This window comes from Lepidochelys kempii, unplaced genomic scaffold, assembly GCF_965140265.1.
Source record: "Lepidochelys kempii isolate rLepKem1 unplaced genomic scaffold, rLepKem1.hap2 scaffold_250, whole genome shotgun sequence".
NCBI classification, from domain to species: Eukaryota; Metazoa; Chordata; order Testudines; family Cheloniidae; genus Lepidochelys; species Lepidochelys kempii.
The window spans coordinates 41,548-58,363 of NW_027333627.1; the positions used below are offsets into that span (position 1 = coordinate 41,548).

At 50.1% G+C, this 16,816-nt stretch overlaps 1 protein-coding gene across 1 annotated transcript in view; it reads right to left on the reverse strand.

The window, feature by feature from the left end:
• The window catches only part of LOC140904570 (class I histocompatibility antigen, F10 alpha chain-like), a 42,281-nt gene extending 26,464 nt beyond the window's left edge, over positions 1 to 15,817 (reverse strand). The window contains exons 1-2 of the mRNA XM_073326991.1: positions 15,616 to 15,817; positions 14,957 to 15,115 (exon numbers count right to left, since the gene is read on the reverse strand). Coding sequence (XP_073183092.1) covers positions 14,957 to 15,115; positions 15,616 to 15,817 — 361 coding nt within the window. The remainder of the gene's footprint in view (positions 1 to 14,956; positions 15,116 to 15,615) is intronic.
• Positions 15,818 to 16,816: the final 999 nt, after the last annotated feature.

Below are 16,816 nucleotides of genomic sequence, written 5' to 3' on the forward strand. Positions count from 1 at the left end.
GGTATGCCCGTACGAGAGAAGATGCAGGGCATGGTACTACACAAGGGGCAGTGGGACAGATGGAATATCGACACCTTCCACCTTGATGCAGGCCCTATCAGGAAATGTGTTGCCATATGTCCTATGCTTTTCCAGGGATACCTGGGCAGGAGGATCCCAAAAGAAAAAGGAAAAAAAAAAGGGGGAGGAATGTTAGGATATAGATATTCAGGCCTGTCTGTAAAGGCCTAGACTCTAAGAATTTAGGTGTATTCTTATCACTTGGCTAGTTCTAGAGGTATAAAAGAAAGAATCAAAATCACTGTCTGCCAGCGAAAGGCCCTTCTCTTACTGGGACAGTCTGAGGCCCTGTGCTTAGGCTAAGGCCTTTGGCTAAGCAGCAGAGGCAGCCATAAACTGGGAAGTGACAGGTCACCTCCTCACATTCCAACCTAGTCTCATTGAAATAAGGTGCTTTTGGGCTGTTAGGATACAATCCTGTCCTGATAATGCCTATCGCCTCCAGAGAAAGGGAAGTGCCCAGAAGATCATGTAAAAGGAAACTTAGTTTGAGAGCATCCTGTCTGGCAAGAACTCACTTCTCAATAGCTGGGATTTGAAATCCTCATTTCTGTGTTGTTCTATCATTGTAGTCCTCATTTCCCCATTGTTTGTCTGTATAATCTCTGTCTGGTTCTGTGATTGTTCCTGTCTGCTGTATAATTAATTTTGCTGGGTGTAAACTAATTAAGGTGGTGGGATATAATTGGTTACATAATCAGGTTCAATATGTTAGGATTGGTTAGTTAAATTTCAGGAAAATGATTGGTTAAGGTATAGCTAAGCAGAACTCTAGTTTTACTATATAGTCTGCAGTCAATCAGGAAGTCAGTGGGGGCGTGAATGAGAACAGGGAATGGGGGTCCACCCACTCCTGCAATAAACCTCTCACCTATGTCTGAGCTATTGAAGTCCTCAAATCATGGTTTAAAGACTTCAAGGTGCAGAAAATCCTCCAGCAAGTGACCCATGCTACAGAGGAAAGTGAAAAAGCCCCAGGGCCTCTGCCAATCTGCCCTGGAGGAAAATTCTTTCTCGACCCCAAATATGGCGATCAGCCGAACCCTGAGCATGTGGGCAAGACTCACCAGTCAGATACCCAGGAAAGAATTCTCTGTAGTAACTCAGGTCCCACCCCATCTAACATCCCATCACAGGCCATTAGGCCTATTTACCACTAGTAGTCAAAGATCAATTAATAGCCAAAATCATGTTATCCCATCATATCATCTCCTCCATAAACTTATCGAGCTTAATCTTGAAACCAGATAGGTCTTTTGCCCCCACTGTTTCCCTTGGAAGGCTATTCCAGAACTTCACTCCTCTGATGGTTAGAAACCTTCGTCTAATTTCAAGTCTAAACTTCCCGATGGCCAGTTTATATCCATTTGTTCTTGTGTCCACATTGGTACTGAGCTTAAATAATTCTTCTCCATCCCTGGTATTTATCCCTCTGATATATTTAGAGAGAGCAATCATATCTCCCCTCAGCCTTCTTTTGGTTAAGCTAAACAAGCCAAGCTCCCTGAGTCTCCTTTCATAAGACAGGTTTTCCATTCCTTGGATCATCCTAGTAGCCCTTCTCTGAACCTCTTCCAGTCTGAATTCATCCTTCTTAAACATGAGAGACCAGAACTGCACATACTATTCTAGATGAGGTCTCACCAGTGCCTTGTAGAACGGTACTAAAACCTCCTTATCTCTACTGGAAATACCTCGCCTGATGCATCCCAAAGACCGCATTAGCTTTTTTCACGGCCATATCACATTGGCGGCTCATAGTCATCCTGTGGTCAACCAATACTCCAAGGTCCTTCTCCTCCTCCGTTACTTCTAATTGATGTGTCCCCAGCTTATAACTAAAATTTTTGTTATTGATCCCCAAATGCATAACCTTACACTTCTCACTATTACATTTCATCCTATTATTATCACTCTAGTTTACAGGATCATCCAGATCTTCCTGTATGACAACCCAGTCCTTCTCTGAATTGGCAATACCTCCCAGCTTTGTGTCATCCGCAAACTTTATTAGCACACTCCCACTTTTTGTGCCGAGGTTAGTAATAAAAAGATTAAATAAGATTGGTCCCAAAACCGATCCCTGAGGAACTCCACTGGTAACCTCCCTCCAGCCTGACAGCTCACCTTTCAGTATGACCCACTGTAATCTTCCCTTTAACCAATTCCTTATCCACCTTTCAATTTTCATATTGATCCCCATCTTTTCCAATTTAACTAATAATTCCCCATGTGGAACCGTATCAAACGCCTTACTGAAATCTAGGTCAATTAGATCCACGACGTTTCCTTTGTCTAAAAAAACTCTTACTTTCTCAAAGAAGGAGATCAGGTTGTTTTGGCACGATCTACCTTTTGTAAAACCATGTTGCATTTTGTCCCAATTACCACTGACCTCAATGTCCTTAACTATTTTCTCCTTCAAAATATTTTCCAAGACCTTGCATCCTACAGAAGTCAAACTAACAGGCCTGTAGTTACCCGGATCACTTATTTTTCCTTCCTTAAAAATAGCAACTATGTTAGCAATTCTCCAATCATACGCTACAACCCCTGAGTTTACAGATTCATTAAAAATTCTTGCTAATGGGCTTGCAATTTCACGAGCCAGTTCCTTTAATATTCTTGGATGAAGATTATCTGGGCCCCCCGATTTAGTCCCATTAAGCTGTTTGATTTTCGCTTCTACCTCAGATAAGGAAATATCTACCTCCATATCCTCATTAGCCTTATTAAAGACTGAGGCAAAGTATTTGTTTAGATATTGGGCCATGCCTAGATTAACCTTGACCTCCACTCCATCCTCAGTGCTTAGCGGTCCCACTTCTTCTTTCTTGGTTTTCTTCTTATTGACATGGCTATAGAACCTTTTACGATTGGTTTTAATTCGCTTTGCAAGGTCCAAATCTACTTGACTTTTAGCCTGTCTCACTTTATCTCTACATGTTCTGACCTCAATAAGGTAGCTTTCCTTGCTGATCCCTCCGATCTTCCACTCTCTGTATGCTTTCTCCTTTTTCTTAATCACCTCTCTGAGATGCTTGCTCATCCAGCTTCGTCCACAACTCCTGCCTATGAATTTTTCCCCCTTTCTTGGGATGCAGACTTCTGATAACTTCTGCAACTTTCACTTGAAGTAATCCCAGGCCTCCTCTGCCTTTAGATCCATACGTACTTCAGTCCAATCCACTTCCCTAACTAATTTCTTTAATTTTTGAAAGTCAGCCCTTTTGAAATCAAAAACCCTAGTCGCAGATTTATTTTTGTTTATCCTTCCATTCAGTTTGAACTGAATTAGCTCATGATCGCTCAAATCAAGCTTGTCCCCTACAACCATTTCTTCTATGAGGTCCTCACTACTCACCAAACCCAAATCTAGAATGGCATCCCCTCTTGTTGGCTCAGCAACTACTTGATGGAGGAATTGATCGGCTATCGCGTCGAGGAACATCTGAGCCCAACAATAATAATTATTATTACTAGCACTGGTCCTCCAGTCTGTATCTGGGAAGTTAAAGTCTCCGATGATCACACAGTTCCCATCAATATTTACTTCATTAAAAACGTTAAAGAGGGCTCTATCCATATCCAAATCAGATCGCAGTGGTCTATAGCACACTCCAAGCACTATCCCAGGGGAAAAAGAAAAGGAACACTTGTGGCACCTTAGAGACTAACAAATTTAAGTACTCCTTTTCTTTTTATGGATACAGACTAACACAGCTGCTACTCTGAAACCTATCCCAGGGGAGGCTCTAGGAGCTTTCTTTCCCAATGTGATTTCTGACCTTGAAAACCTCTATAGAAGGAGATTCCACCACCTCCCTAGGTAACCCATTCCAGTGTTTCACCACCCTCCTAGTGAAAAAGTTTTCCCTAATATCCAACCTAAACCTTCCCCAGTGCAACTTGAGACCATTACTCCTCGTTCCGTCATCTGTTACCACTGAGGACAGTCTAGATCCATCCTCTTTGGAACCCCCCTTCAGGTAGTTGAAAGCAGCTATCAAATCCCCCTTCACTCTTCTTTTCTGCAGACTAAACAATCCCAGTTCCTTCAGCCTCTCCTCATAAGTCATGTGTTCCAGTCCCCTAATCATTTTTGTTGCCCTCCACCGGATGCTTTCCAATTTTTCCACATCCTTCTTATGGTGTGGCACCCAAAAATGGACACAGTACTCCAGATGAGGACTCACCAATGTCGAATAGAGGGGAACATTCACGTCCCTCAATCTGCTGGAAATGCCCCTACTTATACAGCCCAAAATGCCATTGGCCTTCTTGGCAACAAGGGCACACTGTTGACTCATCTCCAGCTTCTCGTCCACTGTAACCCTTATATCCTTTTCTGCAGAACTGCTGCCTAGCCACTCGGTCCCTAGTCCGTAGCGGTGCATGGGATTCTTCCGTCCTAAGTGCAGGACTCTGCACTTGTCCTTGTTGAACCTCATCAGATCTCTTTTGGCCCAATCCTCTAAGTTGTCTAGGTCCCTCTGTATCCTATCCCTACCCTCCAGGGTATCTACCACTCCTCCCAGTTTAGTGTCATCTGCAAACTTGCTGAGCGTGCAATCCACACCATCCTCCAGATCATTTATGAAGATATTGAACAAAACCGGCCCCAGGACTGACCCTTGGGGCACTCTGCTTGATACTGGCTGCCAACTACACATGGAGCCATTGATCGCTACCCGTTCAGCCTGACGATCTAGCCAGCTTTCTATCCACCTTATTGTCCATTCATCTAGCCCATAATTCTTTAACTTGCTGGCAAGAATACTGTGGGAGACCGTGTCAAAAGCTTTGCTGAAGTCAAGGAATAACACGTCCATGGCTTTCCCCTCATCCACAGAGCCAGTTATCTCATCATAAGCCAGTTTTCTCGTCATATTTTGTTGCTCAGTCACCGAGTTTCGTGAGATCCCTTTATAACTCTTCGCAGTCTGCTTCAGACTTAACTTATTCACGCTGTGGCTGCACCTAGGTCCCCTGCCAGTCACTGCACGGGCCCTGCCCCATGGAGCTCACAGGCTGATCACCCATCCCTACAGTCGGGTTCACCCCACAGATCCACAGGCAGGATCAGGGCCAAAGTAGGGGGTCGGGAAGGGCAACAGCTCCCAGACAGAGGGCCTGGTGCTGCAGACACTGAACTCCTGATCCCTTCACTCCGGTGAGAGTCCCACTGACGTCAGACACTGCTCAGGGGAATTATACACTGCCTCTCTGATCCCCACAACTGGCTCTCCCTTCCAGCCTCCCACACTCATCTTCAGTAAATTCAGCTTCCAAGGCGATGGCCCATACGACCTTCTCCTCACCCTCCTCTCAGTGTTCACCCAGCAGCCCTGGGTCAGCTCTCCCACTCTCCAAAAGGGCCATGCACAGGACATGGGTTCACCAGGCCCTGCTCTCTGAGCTCTCCGGTGCGGATTCCCCTTCTCCAGCTATCACCAGGTCTCTCTCAGCATCACCCATCAGCCACATCTCCCCATGTTTTATAATGAATAGTGTGTGTGCCTCAGTTTCCCCTATGAGCTGCATGGTTAACAAGGTGGGGTAAAAGATTAATTGCTCCGCAGAAATCCAGGTGTGACTGATGCCTCACTGTCTGGGGTCTGGGCCCCAAGCTGATGGGGGGTCCCAGAAGACAACTGCCCGGACATTAGGCACCTAGCAACTAATGACCACGGAGGACCCATCCTCTGCAGGAAGCCAGCCAGCTGTGACCAGCTGGAAAACAAAGAGCTGAGGACAAGGCCAGGTGACAATGTTTGGCAGGAACAAGAACAAAAGACAAAAGAGGGGCCCCTTCAGGCTAAGTATGGGCTGCTGGAGGGAGGAGAAGCTTCTGGACTGGGACAAAAGAGAAAGTTCTGGGTTCTGGACAGACCCAGATGGACTTGGCTGTAACTTTCCATTCTCTAACGGAAAGCCTGTTGAGAGTCTTTAGAGGTTAAGTTTAGAGGACAGAGCAACAAGGGTGATGTCGTGGTGGGCGTGTGCTATAGACCACCAGACCAGGAGGATGAGGTAGACGAGGCTTTCTTCAGACAACTAACAAGTTTCCAGATCACAGGCCCCGTTTCTAATGGGGGACTTCAATTACCCTGACTTCTGCTGGGAGAGCAATACAGCAATGCACAGACAATCCAGGAAGTTTTTGGAGAGTGTTGAGGACAACTTCCTGGTACAAGTGCTGGAGGAATCAACTAGGGGCCCTGCTCACCAACAAGGAAGAATTGGTAGGGGAAGTAGAAGTGGATGGCAACCTGAGCAGCAGTGACCATGAGATGGTTGAGTTCAGGATCCTGACAAAAGGAAGAAAAGAGAGCAGCAGAATACGGACCCTGGACTTGAGAAAAGCAGACTTTGACTCCCTCAGGAAACTGATGGGCAGGATCCCCTGGGATGCTAATACGAGGGGGAAAGGAGTCCAGGAGAACTGGCTGTATTCTGAAGAAGACTTATTGAGGGCAGAGGAACAAACCATCCCGATGTGCAGAAAGAATGGCAAATATGGCAGGTGACCAGCTTGGCTTAACAGTGAAAATCTTTGGTGAGCTTAAATACAAAAAGGAAGCTTACAAGAAGTGGAAACGTGGACAGATGATTAGGGAGGAGTATAACAATACTTCTCAAGCATGCAGGGGTGTAATCAGGAAGGCCAAAGCACAACTGGAGTTACAGCTAGCAAGGGATGTGAAGGGAACAAGAAGGGCTTCTACAGGTATGTTAGCAACAAGAAGCTGGTCAGGGACCTTTACTGAATGGGGGAGGCAACCTAGTGACAGACGATGAGGAAAAAGCTGAAGTACTCAATGCTTTTTTTGCCTTGGTCTTCACAGACAAGGTCAGCCCCCAGACTGCTGCACTGGGCAGCACAGTGTGGGGAGGAGGTAAGCAGCCCTCAGTGGTGAAAAGAACAGGTTAAGGACTATTTTAAAAAGCTGGACATGCAAAAGTCCACGGAGCCGGATCTAATGCTGAGGAAGTTGGCTGATGTGATTGCAGAGCCATTGACCATTATCTTTGAAAACTTGTGGTCATCAGGGGAGGTGCCAGATGATTGGAAAAAGGTAAATATAGTGCCCATCTTTAAGAAAGGGAAGGAGGAGAATACAGGGAACTACAGACTGGTCAGCCTCACCTCAGTCCTTGGAAAAATCATGGAGCAGATCCTCAAGGAATCCATTTTGAAGCACTTGGAGGAGAGGAAGGTGATCAGGAACAGTCAACATGGATTCACCAAGGGCAAGTCGTGCCTGACCAACCTGATTGCCTTCTATGATGAGAGAACTGGCTCTCTGGATATGGGGAAAGTGGTGCACTTGATCTATCTTGACTTTTAGGATTTCTTGCCTGTGTGCAGAAAGAATAGCAAATATGTCAGGCGACCAGATTGACTGAACAGGAAGGCCAAAGCACAATTGGAGTTGCAACTAGCGAGGGATGTGAAGGGTAACAGGAAGGGCTTCTACAGGTATGTCAGAAAGCAGAAGGAGGTCAGGGAAAGTGTGGGACCCTTACTAAATGGGGAGGCAACCTAGTGAGAAATGATGTGGAAAAAGCTGAAGTACTCAATACTTTTTTTGCCTCGGTCTTCACAGACAAGGTCAGCTCCCTTGGGGAGGAGGTGAGCAGCCCACAGCGGTGAAAGAACAGGTTAAGGACTATTTAGAAAAGCTGGACATGCACAAGCCAATGGGGCCAGATGCAATGCATCCGAGAGTGCTAAAGGAGTTGGCGGATGTGATTGCAGAGCCATTGGCCATTATCTTTGAAAACTCCTGGCGATCGGGGGAGGTCCTGGACGACTGGAAAAAGGCAAATATCGTACCCATCTTTTTAAAGGGAAGAAGGAGAATACGGGGAACTACAGACTGGTCAGCCTCACCTCAGTCCCTGGAAAAATCATGGAGCAGGTCCTCAAGGACTCCATTTTGAAGCACTTGGAGGAGAGGAAGCTGATCAGGAACAGTCAACATGGATTCACCAAGAGCAAATCATGCCTGACCAACCTGATTGCTTTCTAGGATGAGATAACTGGGTCTGTGGATATGGGGAAAGCAGTGAACGTGATATACCTTGACTTTTGCAAAGCTTTTGATACGGTCTCCCACAGTAGTCTTGCCAGCAAGTTAAAAAATTATGGATTGGATGAATGGACTATAAGGTGGATAGGAACTGGCTAGATTGTCCGGCTCAATGGGCAGTGATCAATGGCTCGATGTCTAGCTGGCAGCCGGTATCAAGCAGAGTGCCCCAGGAGTCGGTCCTGGAGCTGGTTTTATTCAACATCTTCATTAATGATCTGGAGGGTGGGATGGATTGCACCCTCAGAAAGTTTGTGGATGACACTAAACTAGGGAGAGAGGTAGATATGCTGGATGATAGGGATAGGGTCCAGAGTGACCTAAACAAATTGGAGGATTGGGCCAAAAGAAATCTGATGAGGTGTAAGAAGGACATGTGCTGAATCCTGCACTTAGGACGGAAGAATCCCATGCACCGCTACAGGCTGGGGACTGACTAGCTAAGCAGCAGTTCTGCAGAAAAGGACCTGGGAATTACAGTGCATGAGAAGCTGGAGATAAGTCAGCCGTGTGCCCTTGTTGCCAAGAAGGCTAACGGTATATTGGGCTGTATTAGTAGAAGCATTGCCAGCATATCGAGGGAAGAGATTATTCCCCTCTGTTCAGTACTGGTGAGGCCCCATCTGCAGTATTGCAGCCAGTTTTGGTGTGTGCCCCCCCCCCCCCCCCGCACTACAGAAAGGATGTGGACAAATTGGAAAGAGTCCGGTGGAGGGCAACAAAAATGACTAGGGGGCTAGGGCACATGACTTATGAGAAGAGGCTGAGGGAAATGGGCTTATTTAGTCTGCAGAAGAGTGAGGGGGGAATTTGATAGCGGCCTTCAACTACCAGAAGGGGGGTTCCAAAGAGGATGGAGCTCGGCTGTTCTCAGTGGTGGCAGATGACAAAACAAGGAACAATGGTCCCAAGTTGCAGTGGGGGAGGTCTAGGTTGGATATTAGGAAACACTATTTTACTAGGAGGGTGGTGAAGCACTGGAATGGGTTACCTAGGGAGGTGGTGGAATGTCCTTCCTTAGAGATTTTTAAGGCCCACCTTGACAAAGCCCTGGCTGGGATGATTTATTTGGGGATTGGTCCTGCTTTGAGCAGGGGGTTGGACTAGATGACCTCCTGAGGTCTCTTGCAACCCTAATCTTCTATGATTTGATGACCCCGTAGGGCCAGGCTGCACCGGGGCCTAACCCTGTTTAGGTCAAACCAAGCCTGTTATTGAGGTGACACAAGAGCACCAATGAGCGTTAAACCACTTCAAACAAACCCGACGCAACCTGCAGCCTCACGCAGCTCAGTACGGGCTGCTGAGTTCCCCAGGATCTGAGCTGCTGCCTCCTGGGGAACAAAGAAGATTCAAGTCCACGCTAGGGAAAGCAGGATGTGCCTTCCCCTCTCCTCACCCCACCCTACTGGGATCATGTCAAGGTTCCTTCCCCACTCTGAACTCTTGGGTACAGATATGGGGACCTGCATGAAAACCTCCTAAGCTTACTTTTGCCAGCTTAGGTTAAAACTTCCCCAAGGTACAAACTATTTTACCTTTTGCCCTTGGACTTTATGGCTGCCACCACCAAACGTCTAACCGCTATATTACTGGGAAAGAGTCCGTTTGGAAACGTCTTTCCCGCCAAAATCCTCCCCAAACCCTGCACCCCCTTTCCTGGGGAAGGTTTAATAAAAATCCTCACCAATTTGCATAGGTGAACACAGACCCAAACCCTTGGATCTTAAGAACAATGAAAAAGCATTCAGACTCTTAAAAGAAAAACTTTAATAGAAGAAAAAAAGAATCACCTCTGTAAAATCAGGATGGTAAATACCTTACAGGGTAATCAGATTCAAAACATAGAGAATCCCTCTAGGCAAAACCTTAAGTTACAAAAAGACACAAAAACAGGAATATCCATTCCATTCAGCACAGCTTATTTTCTCAGCCATTTAAAGGAATCAGAATCTAACGCATCTCTAGCTAGATTACTAACTAAGTTCTAAGACTCCATTCCTGTTCTGGCCCGGGCAAAAGCATCACACAGACAGAGAGGCTTTGTTTCTCCCTCCCTCCCTCCCTCCCTCCCGCTTTTGAAAGTATCTTGTCTCCTCATTGGTCATGTGCCAGCAAGGTTATCCTAGCTTCTTAGAATCATAGAATATCAGGGTTGGAAGGGACCTCAGGAGGTCATCTAGTCCAACCCCCTACTCAAAGCAGGACCAATCCCCAATTTTTGCCCCAGATCCCTAAATGGCCCCCTCAAGGATTGAACTCACAATCCTGGGTTTAGCAGGCCAATGCTCAAACCACTGAGCTATCCCTCCCCGCAACAGGTATGTCATAAATATAAAGGGAAGGGTAAACCCCTTTGAAATCCTTCCTGGCCAAGGGAAAGCTCCTCTCACCTGTAAAGGGTTAAGAAGCTAAAGGTAACCTCGCTGGCACCTGACCAAAATGACCAATGAGGAGACAAGATACTTTCAAAAGCTGGGAGGAGGGAGAGAAACAAAGGGTCTGTGTGTCTGTCTATATGCTGGTCTTTGTCGGGGATAGACCAGGTTTGCTCCAACCCCTCAGACAGAGACAAACACCTACAAGATCTCTGTCAAGCTTTCTTACAACTACAATACCCACCTGCTGAAGTAAAGAAACAGATTGATCGAGCCAGAAGAGTTCCCAGAAGTTACCTACTACAGGACAGGCCTAACAAAGAAAATAACAGAACGCCACTAGCCGTCACCTTCAGCCCCCAACTAAAACCTCTCCAACGCATTATTAAGGATCTACAACCTATCCTAAAGGATGACCCAACACTCTCACAAATCTTGGGAGACAGGCCAGTCCTTGCCTACAGACAGCCCCGCAACCTGAAGCAAATACTCACCAACAACCACATACCACACTACAGAACCACTAACCCAGGAACTTATCCTTGCAACAAAGCCCGTTGCCAATTGTGCCCACATATCTATTCAGGGGACACCATCACAGGGCCTAATAACATCAGCCACACTATCAGAGGCTCGTATACCTGCACATCCACCAATGTGATATATGCCATCATGTGCCAGCAATGCCCCTCTGCCATGTACATTGGTCAAACTGGACAGTCTCTACGTAAAAGAATAAATGGACACAAATCAGATGTCAAGAATTATAACATTCATAAACCAGTCGGAGAACACTTCAATCTCTCTGGTCACGCAATCACAGACATGAAGGTCGCTATCTTAAAACAAAAAAACTTCAAATCCAGACTCCAGCGAGAAACTGCTGAATTGGAATTCATTTGCAAATTGGATACTATTAATTTAGGCTTAAATAGAGACTGGGAGTGGCTAAGTCATTATGCAAGGTAGCCTATTTCCTCTTGTTTTTTCCTACCCCCCCAGATGCTCTGGTTTAACTTGGATTTAAACTTGGAGAGTGGTCAGTTTGGATGAGCTATTACCAGCAGGAGAGTGAGTTTGTGTGTGTATGGGGGTGGGGGGGATGTGAGAAAACCTGGATTTGTGCTGGAAATGGCCCACCTTAATTATGCACATTGTAGGGAGAATGGTCACTTTGGATGAGCTATTACCAGCAGGATAGTGAGTTTGTGTGTGTGGTTTTTGGGAGGGGGGTGAGGGAACCTGGATTTGTGCAGGAAATGGCCCAACTTTATTATCATGCACATTGTGTAAAGAGTTGTCACTTTGGATGGGCTATCACCAGCAGGAGAGTGAATTTGTGTGTGGGGGGGTGGAGGGTGAGAAAACCTGGATTTGTGCTGGAAATGGCCCACCTGATGATCACTTTAGATAAGCTATTACCAGCAGGACAGTGGGGTGGGAGGAGGTATTTTTTCATATTCTCTGTGTATAAATAAAGTCTGCTGCAGTTTCCACGGCATGCATCCGATGAAGTGAGCTGTAGCTCACGAAAGCTCATGCTCAAATAAATTGGTTAGTCTCTAAGGTGCCACAAGTACTCCTTTTCTTTTTTAGAACTTTTAGTAAGTAATCTAGCTAGGTAGGTGTTAGATTATGATTTCTTTAAATGGCCGAGAAAAGAATTGTGCTGAATAGAATAACTATTTCTGTCTGTGTATCTTTTTTGTAACTTAAGGTTTTGCCTAGAGGGGTTCTCTATGTTTTTTAATCTAATTACCCTGTAAGATATCTACCATCCTGATTTTACAGGGGGGATTTCTTCATTTCTATTTACTTCTATTTTTATTAAAAGTCTTCTTGCAAGAAACTGAATGCTTTTTCATTGTTCTCAGATCCAAGGGTTTGGGTCTGTGGTCACCTAGGCAAATTGGTGAGGCTTTTTATCCAACATTTCCCAGGAAAGGGGGGGTGCAAGTGTTGGGAGGATTGTTCATTGTTCTTAAGATCCAAGGGTCTGGGTCTGTAGTCACCTAGGCAAATTGGTGAGGCTTTTTACCAAACCTTGTCCAGGAAGTGGGGTGCAAGGTTTTGGGAAGTATTTTGGGGGGGGAAGGACGCGTCCAAACAGCTCTTCCCCAGTAACCAGTATTAGTTTGGTGGTGGTAGCAGTTGGAAGGGACCTCAGGAGGTCATCTAGTCCAACCCCCTACTCAAAGCAGGACCAATCCCCAATTTTTGCCCCAGATCCCTAAATGGCCCCCTCAACTCACAACCCTGGGTTTAGCAGGCCAATGCTCAAACCACTGAGCTATCCCTCCCCCCAACAGGTGAAAGAGTGTTTCCTCTGGCCAGGAGGGATTTTAAAGGTATTTACCCTTCCCTTTATATTTATGACAGATCCAGAAGCTCTTTATCCGGCAGTTACGTCCCAGGCAGACTGCGAAGAGCTACAAAAGGATCTCACAAAACTGGGTGACTGGGCAACAAAATGGGAGGTGAAATTCAGTGTGGATAAATGCAAAGTGATGCACTTTGGAAAACATAATCCTAACTATTCATATATAATGATGGGGTCTAAATTAGCTGTTACCACTCAAGAAAGAGATCTTGGAGTCATTGTGGAGCGTTCTCTGAAAACATCCACTCAATGTGCAGCGGCCGTCAAAAAAGAAAATAGAATGTTGGGAATCATCCAGAAAGGGATCGATAATATGACAGAAAATATCGTATCACCTCTATATAAATCGATGGTACGTCCACATCTTGAATACTGCGTGCAGATGTGGTCGCCCCATCTCAAAAAAAGATACCTTGGAATTGGAAAAGGTTCAGAAAAGGGCAACAAAAATGACTAGGGGTATACAATGGCTTCCGTATGAGGAGAGATTAATAAGACTGGGACTTTTCAGCTTGGAAATGAGGTGACGAAGGGGGGAATATGATAGAGGTCTATAAAATCATAAGTGGAATAGAGAAAGTAAATAAGGAAGTGTTATTTACTCCTTCTTATAATACAAGAACAAGTTGCCACCAAATGAAATTAATAGGTAGCAGGTTTAAAACAAACACAAGGAAGTATTTTTTCATGCAACGCACTGTCAGCCTCCAGAACTCCTTGCCAGAGGGTGTTGTGAAGGCCAAGACTATAAGGGGCTTCAAAAGGGAGCTAGATAGATTCATGGAAGATAGGTCCGTCAATGGCCATTAGCCAGGATGGGCAGGAATGGTATCCCTAACCTCTGTTTGCCAGAAACTGGGATTGGGTGACAGGGCATGGATCACTTGAGGATAACCTGTCTGTTCATTCCCTTCGGGGCACCTGCCATTGGCCACTGTCGGAGGACAGGATACTGGGCTGGATGAACCTTTGGTCTGACCCAGTACGGCCGTTCTTATGTTCTTACAGGAGATCCTAACAGCACAAACGCAGCAGCTGTTCCGTGCTCTGCAACGGGAGCTCACCTCGCCCAAACGAAGACCTGACTAACGCACAGATCCAGGGGCTCCAAACTCTCCCCCCGCCCTGCGGCGCCAACACACCGCCAGAGACAGAGAAGGGGCTGACATCTCCTCCCTGGGATGACACCTCCAATGACCTGCTTCCACAACAGATATGACCCGTTGCCATTGCGGATTGTGGGTGCAACTAGACTGGTGCAGACACAACTTAGCCATAGGGAGCCAAGGACAAGCCGCACTCAGGAGTCCCAGGCCCTGGGGATAAACCCAGCAGGAAGACCCTTCTGGGAGCCATTAAAGGTCAAAGATCCAAGAAGCCCTTTCCCTTCATTTAATGCTGATCTGTCTGGGGGGGGTTAATTTACTCCCGCCACCAGCTATCAGCCTGCGCTCTGCACACAGGAATCCTGTCTGTGCCCCACCCGGGGGGACCCGATGTCCAGATGTTATAGGGACAGTCCCGATTTGGGGGCTTTTTCTTATATAGGCTCCTATTACCCCCCAACCCCAGTCCGGATTTTTCACACTTGCCCTCTGGTCACCCCAGCCCCACCCTGCCCTGAGAATGACCCGGCCTGGGCAGCGCCTGGCCCCGGGGATGCCCCGCAGCCCGGGAGCCGCACGGGGCCGCGAGGGGCTGGTGGGCGGGTGCAGCACCCATGGGTGCCGGTCCGAGCGGGGCCGCACCCCCCGGCTGGGGGCGGTCGGCGGGAGACGCCGGGGTCACCGCTCGGGTCAGGGGCGCTCCGCCCCCCCCGGCACATTGTCCCCGCAGCCCCCGGCAGCGCCGGGCACAAGGGGGCCAGGACCCCGCCCCCCCGGTCACTATAGCAACGTCACTGATCCCTGTCAGCGACCGCTCAGTGCCGGGGGGGGGGCGCGGGGGGGGATCCCGACACCTCTGAACGCAGAGCCCAGAACCGCCCCCCCCGGCTCCCCCCAGCCCGGCTGCCCCCGTCCTGCCCCCCCCCCGATGCTGACGGGATCGGGCCCCCGGCAGGGCTGCAGCCCCCAGCAGCGGCAGCAGGAGGCGCAGCGCCAGCGCCTGGCCCGGACCCCCCGCAGCGCGGCAGGACGCGGCCCCGAGATTGGAGAACGCCGCGGGGGGCGGAGCCAGCTCCTGCCCCGGGAGCCTCCGGCCTGCAGGGATTGGCTGGGGAGAGGGAATCCCGCCAATCGCGACGCGGAGCCCCGGCGCCGTCACCGGTCGCTGGGCAGATCCCGGCGGGGCCGGCAGGCGGAGGGAAAGCGAAAGTCCGAGCGGGAGGGGAGGGGCGGGTTCGGCGCGGGACCCGAGAACGCCGCGGGGGGCGGAGCCAGCTCCTGTCCCCGAGCCTCCCGCCAATCGCGACGCGGAGCCCCGGCGCCGTCACCGGTCGCTGGGCAGAGCCCGGCGGGGCCGGCAGGCGGAGGGGGGGGCAGTACAAGCGGGAGAGGACGGGCGGAGGGTTCGGCGCGGCGGGGACCGTGGCCTCGGGGCTGCCCGGCCCGGAGCCGCGACTCGCTCCCCGGCCGAGGTCGCTGCTCCATGGATGCCGGGGCTGGAGCCCGGGGGGGGCCGGCGGGAGAGGGGGGGTCACAGCTCGGGCCGGGCCCCGCCCCCCTTGTCCCCCCGCCCCCGGCCGGGGACCCCCCCGAGCCTCCAGGGGCCCCGCAGCCCGCGGGGGACGGGCCGCGGCAGCTCGGGCTCCGGTCGGTCCGGGGGCCCCGGGGCCGGGGCTCTCGCCGCTCTCCCGGAGCTCGGCCGCTGCTCCGGCCGGCGAGGGGCTCGAACCGCTCCGCGGGGCCGGTGAAGGAAGCGCTCGCCCCGCTCTCCCCTTGGGGGGAGTGAGACACGGTCATCCCGGCACCTCCCTGGGCATGGGGAGAGGAGTCCGGGCCCCAGCCCCCTGCTCTAACCCCTAGACCCCACTTCCCTCCCGGAGCCGGGGAGAGAAACCAGGAGTCCGGGCTCCAGCCCCCTGCTCTAACCCCTAGACCCCACTTCCCTCCCGGAGCAAGGGAGAGAACCCAGGAGTCCGGGCTCCAGCCCCCTGTTCTACCCCCTAGACCCCACTTCCCTCCCGGAGCAAGGGAGAGAACCCAGGAGTCCGGGCTCCAGCCCCCTGTTCTACCCCCTAGACCCCACTTCCCTCCCGGAGCAAGGGAGAGAACCCAGGAGTCCGGGCTCCAGCCCCCTGCTCTAACCCCTAGACCCCACCTCCCTCCCAGAGCAAGGGAGAGAACCCAGGAGTCCGGGCTGCAGCCCCCTGCTCTAACCCCTAGACCCCACTTCCCTCCCGGAGCAAGGGAGAGAACCCAGGAGTCCGGGCTCCAGCCCCCTGCTCTAACCCCCTAGACCCCACTTCCCTCCCAGAGCCAGGGAGAGAACCCAGGAGTCCGGGCTCCAGACCCCTGCTCTAACCCCTAGACCCCACTTCCCTCCCGGAGCAAGGGAGAGAACCCAGGAGTCCGGGCTCCAGCCCCCTGCTCTAACCCCTAGACCCCACTTCCCTCCCGGAGCAAGGGAGAGAACCCAGGAGTCCGGGCTCCAGCCCCCTGCTCTAACCCCTAGACCCCACCTCCCAGAGCCAAGGGAGAGAACCCAGGAGTCCGGGCCCCAGCCCCCTGCTCTAACCCCTAGACCCCACTTCCCTCCTGGACCAAGGGATAGAACCCAGGAGTCCGGGCTCCAGCCCCCTGCTCTAACCCCTAGTCCCCACTTCCCTCCCAGAGCCGGGGAGAGAACCCAGGAGTCCGGGCTCCAGCCCCCTGCTCTACCCCCCTAGACCCCACTTCCCTCCCAGAGCAAGGGAAAGAACCCAGGAGTCTGGGCTCCAGCCCCCTGCTCTACCCCCCTAG